Raw genomic sequence first — 10252 nt, forward strand, 5'->3', positions numbered from 1 at the left:
AGCAACCACCAACATGTGGTATTTTATTGTATTATGAATAAAATCACGAACCTCATGCTCCAGTTATTGGACCATCCTCTAATTATGCATAGTTACACAGTGCATATACGCAGAATTCTCCTTTTTTGCACCGATTGTTACATTTCCCACAATGCCTCTTATCGTAAGTCACATCCACACACTCACCTCTGCAACATGTCTCTGTATACTTGCATTTCTTCTTGCATGCACCGCAGTTGTTCTTGTCAATGGACAAGTCTATGCACTTGTTGTTGCAACAGGTGGAGTTTTTGCCTCCTACAGTGTAGCATATTTCTTTGTCTTTGTGGCAATGGTCAGCTGCATTTGGGTTCTTCTCGGCAAGGAAGCGACTTAGTCTTTTGGAAGGCAATTGTAGTTTCTTTTCCTTAAAGGGAAGCTCCTCTTTATGATAAATGTATGAAGTGCTCTCGGTGTGTGGAAATGGTGGTTTTTCCTCCACTTCACCAATGCTCTTGATAGTCACTGTGATGGATAAAGCCATGGTTATGGCTATAATGATGATCACCTTCACAAGTTCCATGGTTGTGTATGTGTGGGTGTGTGTGTGTGAGAGAAAGAGAGAGAGATAGTGGTTTTGGGCTTGAGAAGGTGGTCTTATTCTTTATGCTTTGTTTCTTGGAAGAGAGAGAGCTTTGGTAGCAAATGGGGGTGGAAGACTTTGGGGTTTATAAACTTTATAGTAGGAACAAAAAGAGGGTTGACGCGGACAAAGTGGTAAAAGTTGAGAGAAGCTCTTTGGGATGTGCTACACGAAGAGTATACTCGAATTATAGGGCTAAGTCCTTAATAAAGTTCACTAATTTGGGCACTCCTAGCTTTGATTTTTAGGTCTTCCCTTAATAAAATGACTATCCTAGCCTTTAATTATATATATATATATATATATATATATGGACAAAACTTATGTACAATACCTTAAATGCTATTCTTTAGGTTTCCCACTTAGATTGAGCATATAACTACTTAACTAAATAATACACTTCCATCCTATGAGAAAAAACTCACATGGCAAAATCTTAAAAGAAGAACCTAAGGAATAGCACATAAGTACTGTACTTAAGTCTCGCTCTATATATATATAAATTATTTAACCTAGCGTTCACTTTAGAATAAGTGTTTCTTACCATCAAATTAAGATATCAATGAATTTTTTATATACATGTATATGATATGATATGATTTAACGAAACGTTCATTTCAGAATAAGTGTTTCTTACCTTCAAATTAAAATATCAATGAATTTCTTACTGATATAGTCAAGATTTGACTTAAATCCCTTCCGTTGAACTAGCCGAAGCTTACTTATGCTCTTCTTTAAATAATGTTTCATTTCATCTAAATAAATGCATATGCATATTGACCTCTAGCTATACGAAAGTCAAAGGGTGATTATGACCTTTTAGCAATGAGGGGATGCCCCATTGATTGAAATCCAATGCATGTCCAAATGGCTGAACTGAATAAATTTAGGCATGCTGTTAGGGGAAGCAAAGGGGGTCGGCCATTGAAGGAAACTACAATTAAGCAATCACACCCTGAACATCCTACTACGTGAAATGTTTACTTAGTTAAACAAAACTTGAGCGCAAAGGTAGGCCTATGTTACTATGTACAAATAATCTCACATTTTTTATTCAGCAAAAAAGTCATGCAAGTAAACTAGCCCTGAAGTCTGAAGAATAATATTTTCACGTTCTTTGTGCATCAAGTATGAATATGATACCAACATCTCTATGAAAGAATGCCACATGTCACCATATAATTATACGCGGAGTTTGACTTGATTTTTTGATATATTTTATAAGCCCACGTTCTAAGCTTAATTCATGTTTTGGCGTGTATAATTTCGAGGATGTTGTGTTTTACAATCATGGAGGGTCCATCCTTTCTTTCTTTTTAATCTTTTACATTTACATACAAGAAAACTAAATGATTTTTAGTCAAATTAGTTTTTACTCAGCGTGAATAAAGGTAACGCAGAAATGATAACTGATAAGTGATAACCGAGCCTACCTCTACTTTAAAAAATGACGGAACAGGGTGAGGCAGCTCTTCCTAAATGGCTAAATCCTAAATCTACGTCTCCAGCTCACAATAGATTTGAACCATGGAAGTAATTATAACATGTGGTCTAATTTTCAAATACAAAGAAATAGTTAAAGGGCAAAGTTTAACTATAAAATTGATTATAACTTAAGGCTATAACTTTTTTTTTAGAGAAAAAGGCTACAACCTTACTTCATAAAATAAACATTACTATATATCTTGAAAATCTAACCATTGAATTGTATGTTCTTTACGCTCTTAGTGCACATGTCAAATTTTATGTCAATCGAATTTTATTTATTATATGATCTATAAGCTTATATTTTATTTATAATTTTAAGCTATAAAAACTTGCAATTTAAACAATTTATTGATGACATAACTATTGATCTTTAATTTTCTAGAAATTTTGCAAGCATAGAAGATATAAGAAAATTATGTAATCCTATGGTACCTTTGTCAAAATTTACCTCCAATAAAAAGATATTGAGTAAGGTTGTAGCCTTAAGGTACAACCAATTTTGTAACTAAACTTTGTCCATAGTTAAAACAAAAATTGAGTCCAAACATTGGGTTCCAATTAGTTTTTTTTTTTTTTTTTTGTTATCAATAAGGATTCGAGTTTAAATTGATATTATTTACATACAAAATTAATTAATGTCTTGATTTGATGATAAAAACAATCATTAAGAAATGGATATTATAGATTCAAATCTTATCATAAAAATTTAAAAAAAAATAAAGAAGTCCAAATAATACTAATATGCCAAAGAAAAAACTAATAAAGCAAATTTGTTGTTCTTTGAATTTAATGGTTCATTATACTTTATGGGAGTAATGGCCATTTTATATGTTTAATTGGTGATCTAAATTTGCATCAAATTATCATTTGTGTATCACATGAGGCATTGGCTTCAAATATGTTTGGAATTATCTTGCTCCAACACATAATGTGACAATCAAAAAACTCATTTATATGTATTTTTGTCACATGATTTTTTTTAACAAATCATGTGGCTTGTTTAAATACTACATATGAATAATCATATAAATCACTATATAATGAGTTGAAAAAGATAGTTGTAAACATATTTAGAGTTAAACCTTGTCACTTTGACAAAATTTATTGAAGCTTGAGTAAACTAAGAAGATTTATGTGCATTTAGTCAACTTATTTGCTTAAATGTGAGATAAAAAAGTAATTTTAAACAATAAATTGTCTTATTATCTGGCCAAACACACACATAATTAAGGGAACAATAATTTCAAGATACCCATTATCAAGGAAAAAAGTTTACCACCAGATTATTTTGGAGGAAAATTCTTCCAACCAACTACGAGGAAAAGACTATTTAAGTGTATTTTTAGTCACGTGAATATTTTAATGAATCATATAATTTATTTAAATTATACTCATAGATGGTCTTATGAATCACAATGTAGGTAATTAATTTGAGGAGATCCCTCTTAATTAGTTTGGAACAAAACTGTTTTTATTTTAAATTCATAAATCATTAATACAGAAGTGCAAGCAAAACTTTGCATTGCTTGTGCATCATTTCCTAATTGGGTTTCTTTTTTGTGTAATAATTTGATAGTTATAATGGGAAAGAGATTTTTTTTTTAAAACAAAATAAAAATTCTACTTTAGTCTAATCTATATATGTATGTGTGTAAAGCCCCCATCTTAAAGACTTGAACAATCTTCCCTAAGAATGAGAGATTTAAACTTTACACGTCTCCATTAAAAATACTAAAAAGTGTCAGTTAAGCTATATGACTCTTAACGATTAACCTCTTGATAGAATTTGTTTAACATAAAAAAAAAAATTAGCCAAAAAAATGCATTAGTTATTTCCATATGTTGCTTATAATTATCAAAAAGCAAATACCCTAAGTTGCTTACTAGCAAGTTTTTCTTTTTGCTGCATACATCACGATGATTCTGAACTGCACTCTGTTAACTACCAGCTATTCCCAGCTACACATATCAAAATCATGATAAACAAATTAAAAGTGCCTCCTCTGATGGTGAAAACACTAAGTCAATCATGACGACCATGGGTCCAGTTTGGCTTCCAATTGGTGACCATAGCTTGCATTTGACGATTATAATGAGATCCCATTTTTATATTCCTTAGTGGAATGCCAAATGTACTGGGAAAACTGGAATGGAATGTAGTACAATTATAGTCTCACATAAGAGGAATATTCAGGTCAATTCTTGTGTACATTTCACCACTTTTGATCTTATTACGCTTAAAGAAGTACAGATTCTTCTTCTAGAGTTGGATGCAGATGAGAATTGCTTAGGCAATTTGCGTGCAGATCTGAGATCTTTAATCAATTGAATAGCTGATAAGTTAATTTGATTTTCATGATCATCTTGAGAAGACAAATCCCACATAACTTTGCCGAATCTCAACAAACTAGACAATCATAATTTATTAGTACCTTGTTTTTTTAATTCTATTTTTAATCTTACGAGGCAATTAAAGTTGTCAAACATCTACATTAATTACCTATCTTGGTTCATTCAATTGTTTTTGAAATTGGGAAGGAAATACTTTTGATAATCCAATTATTTTATTTATTATATATAAATTAGTACCTCATCCAATGAGGATCTCACACAACAGAACCTCAATCTATCTTATTTTTACGCGGTTGAGATTTGAGTTAAAACATGGGTAATTTGCAATATCCATTCTAAACTGTTACCTAAGTTGCGATGTACTCTTATAATTTTTTTTTATTTAAATAATTCAATAGTTGTAAGGGGAAGGAGAATTTGAACCCTGATGTCATGATTACGTTTAGAAATATCAACTAGTTGAGTTACAAGATTTTTAACATACCCCTTTTTATAATCTGAACTTGGACAATCCATCCCTTAATATTGACACTCCAAATTCTAGATAGTCATTATAATCAATTGTTTTTAAATTAAGAGTAAAGGTGATTCTTATAATAAAAATAAAAAAGGAAAAAAGAAGTAGATCGAGGTGCTAAAAAAATAGAGGACGATTGTATAGAGCTCATTAGTTGTTCTTCTTCCTCATACTAGTACTAGTTACTCTACTTTTAATTTGAAGGCAATTGAAAAATGTGGTGAGTTTTTTGAAAATTAATACCACCTCAGCTTTCCATTAGGTCATGTATGATAAAAGTTAATGGAAGTAGAAGAATTGATATAAAATGTGTATTAGCCCAGAAAAAAGAGATATAATTTTTTTTTTTTGGGGAAAAGATATAAATTGAAATGTGCACAAACCTTTAGGGATGAAAATGAACTTTGTAGAAATTTGAGGGAAAAAAAATAGTATTTTAACCAATTTTTTTATATATATAATGGTATACTTTTACTTAATAGGAGGCAAAAGAATCTATAAATCCAGTCCAAGATGGGGCAAACTAATCTTAGCTCCCATATTAAATGAGTTCTTGCTAGGTCCCCCCCCCCTCCCCCCTTTTTCTTTCTGGCTTGGCTCGGCCTTTGACTATACCAAGTGTTAATTTAATGACACATTCCCTAATATACTTTTTTTTTTCGAGAAATAATTACAACATGCTGCTAACCCCGCAGCTCGAACCCTTTCTCCTTAAACCCCCAAGCACTTTGTATATGAGGCGGTGTCAATTCAGCTAGAAGGCCTTTGACGCCTAATATACTTAATCAAAATAAATGAAAACCATATTGAAAATACCTAACCACAACTTTAAATAAAATCGCACCTCAAAATTAACCCATCACTCACTGTTATTACAAAGTCCATTATTTTGTCAGGAGTATTGTAATCTATTGAGATATCTGATTTTTCCCATGAGAACAATTGAGTTTCAAATCCCTTCACTCCCACTTGTTGTAACTTGTAAGCACAAAAAACAAAACAAAAAAAAAATAGAGAAAAAGAAAAGTATGTTATTTAAACTAATTTATGTTAAAATTACAATTTTAGAAGGTCCCCACAACATGGAAAATATTAAAGCTTTAGAGCAAAGCAAATTGTGGGAGAGAGGGAGGTGAGGTTCAAATTACATACATGAAGCATCAAAATGATGTTATTAGTCAGTACCACTTGCCATCATTGGAATCTCGAAAAATATTAATGATATGTTTGGATGACAGGTTTTGGGTACATGGATTTAGATTTAAGTATTAAAATCAAAATACCTTGTTTAGATAATTTACAAAGGATCAAGAATTTGGATTTAACAAATCCATCAAGTAATTTTTTTTTTCTTTTAAGAGAAAATGTGAATTTCATTCAAGGAGAGGAATTGAAATACAACAGAGGGAAAGTACAAAACAATCAGCAGATTCATAAATTAGGGAGGGTGTCGATAGTGTAGTTGTTGGAGCAATGGAGGAGGCATTCCCTCCAAACCTGTGAGGTTCTAGTTGACCTTGTAAAAGTAACAAGATCGTGAGCTGCTCTATTGTGTTCCCTTTTCAAGTGATGGAGTTTCCAATTGCAAAAAGAGTCAATAGAGTTGAGGATCCCTTGGAGGATGTGACCGAATTCTCCATCAAGTATTTAAAATCTTAAAGTCCTTAAATTTCAACTAACTTCTTAACCCATAGAATTTTAGAAATTCATCTATACTTCTATACTATATATAAGAGGATTCCCTCTTTCAACTGGACTTTTATGTGATTTAAAAATACCCTCATTAATGGAGGGTAACTTCATTTAGAAATAAAGTCATAAATATCAAATAACAAATTTCATTTTGAATTCAAAAAGAAAATTCCTAAAATTTAGGATTTTTTTCCCTTTACGTTCAAAAAAGAAATTATTGTTACTGCTCATTTTTAAAGTTATTTTTTTGAAAAATAAAAATATATATTTCTAAATTATAATAAATCCAAATTATTAATCTTTACCCAAAAAAATAGAAAAGCCTCTGAGCAAGCGCTTATTTCTAAAGTTTATCATTTTTATTTTTTTGAAAAATAAAAATATATATTTCTAAATTATAATAGATGCAAATTATTAACCTTTATAAAAAAAAAAAAAAAATGAAGAGCCTATGAGCAGGTGCGTGTTCAGAGGCTAGTATAACATCATATATATATAACCGAAACCTCTGAAACTCCCACAATTTTTCACGTCAGTACAACATTTAAATAAAAATATTAACACAATATTTAAATAAAATTATAATTTTATTTAAACAAAACTATCATTTTATTTAAATAAAATTATTTTTGTTTAGTCCAAATTTAACAAGGAGTGAAACTCTATCTCTCTAATAAATCCAACTTAAACTCAAACCCATTATTATCATTTTTTTAAACAAAATTATTTCTATTTAGTTCAAACTTAACAATAAGTGAAACTCTATCTGTATAACAATTCTAACTTAAACTCAAACTCAAACGTTGATAAAAAAAAAATCCTATATTAAGATTATCCTAAACATGAGTTTATTTGGATAAATATAAAAATCATCAACTATTAATAAAGTTCAACTTCTTTGGATAATAGAACAATTCTACTACAACTCTTTTAAAAAGTAATTTTTTTACATAAACCACCAAATTCTTTATAGTTGTTTTTTACAAGATAAAAAACCTTCCAATAATTGAAATTATTCTTTTGAATGTAACCCATCTTTCTTTTATATTTCTCTATTATTTAGTCATATATATTTTTTTTTGTTTCAATAATTTCTAATCAGTGAATTATCTGATTCTTTAATATTTTTTGGTTTTTTAAAAGTTTTAATATCTGAATTTTTGAGTTTTTTTTTTTGTAGTATTTGAAATTTTCTGACAAATTTTTTGTACGTCATTGCACATTCAAACAATGACGTCTTCATCAAATTGTAACACAAATTGAAGTCATACAAGAACAAATCATGCAATGGTGTAGTTTCTTAATTAATTTAAGATTTTATAAAATTATTTAAGTCTACCTCACAAATATGTAGTTTCTGTATATAGCACGGGTTAGCGACTAGTATACTATATAATAAAAGTTGGGCTTAGAAGTCGTAGTTGCGCCAAGTGGCTGCACTAAATTTTGAAAATTTTAAAAAAATAAATATAATTTTTTTTTGTACTTATCTTCTTCTCCTATAATTTCTAAATTGATAAAAATCTTAATTTGATTACAATCCAAACTCTTCATCTAATCATTTTATCATTATAATTATTTATAAGTTGATAAATTTTTTTAATTTGATTACAATTCAAACTCTTCATTTAATCATTTTTTTTATTTAAATTATATTATTACATGTAAAAAAAAAAAAAAAAAAAACAACAACATAGTACACTTAAAAAAACAAAAAACAGTAACAATCATCATCTATTCCTTTTTTAAAATTTAAATTATATTATTTCCTGTAAAAAAAAACATAATTATTCTTCTAAAAAAACGTTTGTTTGTTTTTATTTTGTTATAAAAGAAAAGTTTCCTTTTTTCCATAAAAAAAAAAATGTTTTTTTCAATCTATTCATATGAATTCCATTTTTTATGGGATTTATGAGATAGAAAGAAACAAATTGATTAGAAATCTTAATTCCAATAGGATTCAAATTCTATATTAAATGAAACTCTACCTATATATTACTCTAGTAATATGTGTGTGTGTATATATATATATATATATATCCTTTTTGAAATGAAGTTTATTCAAATATGTGAATGCCTAAATCCCATAACAGGTATGCACTGTTTCATCATTATTATTTTTTCATTTTGTTTAAGCTATTTTTCTTTAACTTCAAAAAAATTAATAAAAACTTCTCACATACATTTTAACCCAATTCATAATATTGAACTTTTGTACTCATTTATTCTTTTGTACAATTATTGATTTAGGTTTTAGTTACATACTCACACTTTCATCATCTTAAAGTGATAGAGAAAATAAATATGTTTATTCTTTGTTATTTTTTTAAATTTATATCTTAATTTATAATTTGTGTTAATTTCTTAATATTAAATTATGAATAAGTTTGATTATATTCTTTATATTGAATGTACATTGTTGTTTATAGGTTTTTGGTTGTGTTATATTCTTCAGAAAAAAGGAAATAAAATAAAATAAAAAAGTTTATATAAATTTGGCAACAAAGCTAAATAGATAAGTCTAAGAAATGTTTACTAATAATAGTTTTATCAGTAACTTTTTATTAAAATGATTAAAAAAATTGAAAAGAGAGATAATTTATTCATGTAATTTAAACTCTACTAAAACTTTTTTAAGGGATTGGTTTAAAAGAATTTCAAAGTAATTTTCTAATCATTAACTACTATGTGCTAACTTCTAACAACCAAAGCCCACAATTGAAATACTAATCTGTATGAGATACCACTTGCAAAGATTAATATATTAGCTATTATATATTATACACTAACTTTTTTTTTTTTTTTCAAAAGAAGCATTTTTCTCTCTCCTCGCAAAACAAATGGATTATAACAAGAATTAGCTAGATAGGGGTAAGAATACACCACATCTTTTCTACAATAAATGTTAAATTCAGATTAGTTTTCATACATATACACACACATGTAGCGTGCAATGTACTTGACTTAAACTTGGTAGGGTGAAACTCACTCAAGTTTCAGTGGCTTCTTCCATACTTTCAATGACAAAAAATTAAATTCTCATATGAGTCTTTCTTATTTCAAATTTTTAAATATTTAATAATTTAGATTGTTCTTAATTATTGAATTGAGGTTTTCACTTAAACATGATTTAATTATTGTTTGGATAGTTTTTAACTATTAAATTCAAGGGTTTTTCATTTAAATATATGCGATTAATTGAGCTTAAAGTTCAATGTATTATTGAAAATTATTTTGTATATAAAAAAAATCATTTTATATATATATATATATATGCATTTTATGATACCTTATTTTCACACAACATGCATTCATTATGTAATTTAAAAATAGACATTCATTTATTTTTATTATTTATTTTAAGTAAATTAATAAAAAAATTATTTACATATGAATTTTGATTAAGCTGTACATCACACTAACATAATGCTAGTACTTAAATATTTATGGATTTCAAATTAAAACATTTCAAATTCATCACTTTAAAATTCAAATTTAAATTCAAATTCAAATTCAAGTATCAAAATGCAACCTAAAGTCATTTTCAATTTATTTATATAGAGCTTACTAATTTTTAACAA

General features: G+C 28.0%; 1 protein-coding gene across 1 annotated transcript; it reads right to left on the bottom strand.

The window, feature by feature from the left end:
- On the bottom strand, positions 1-630 carry LOC142638146 (uncharacterized). The gene has a single exon (XM_075812144.1). It carries the CDS (start codon positions 560-562, stop codon positions 83-85), a length of 480 nt encoding a protein of 159 aa, XP_075668259.1. The 5' UTR covers positions 563-630; the 3' UTR covers positions 1-82.
- Positions 631-10252: the final 9622 nt, after the last annotated feature.

This window comes from Castanea sativa, chromosome 6, assembly GCF_040712315.1.
Source record: "Castanea sativa cultivar Marrone di Chiusa Pesio chromosome 6, ASM4071231v1".
NCBI lineage: Eukaryota > Viridiplantae > Streptophyta > Magnoliopsida > Fagales > Fagaceae > Castanea > Castanea sativa.

Excerpts from the sequence above, each read along its gene's own strand:
- LOC142638146 (XM_075812144.1), bottom strand. The coding sequence starts at position 562 with ATGGAACTTGTGAAGGTGATCATCATTATAGCCATAACCATGGCTTTA.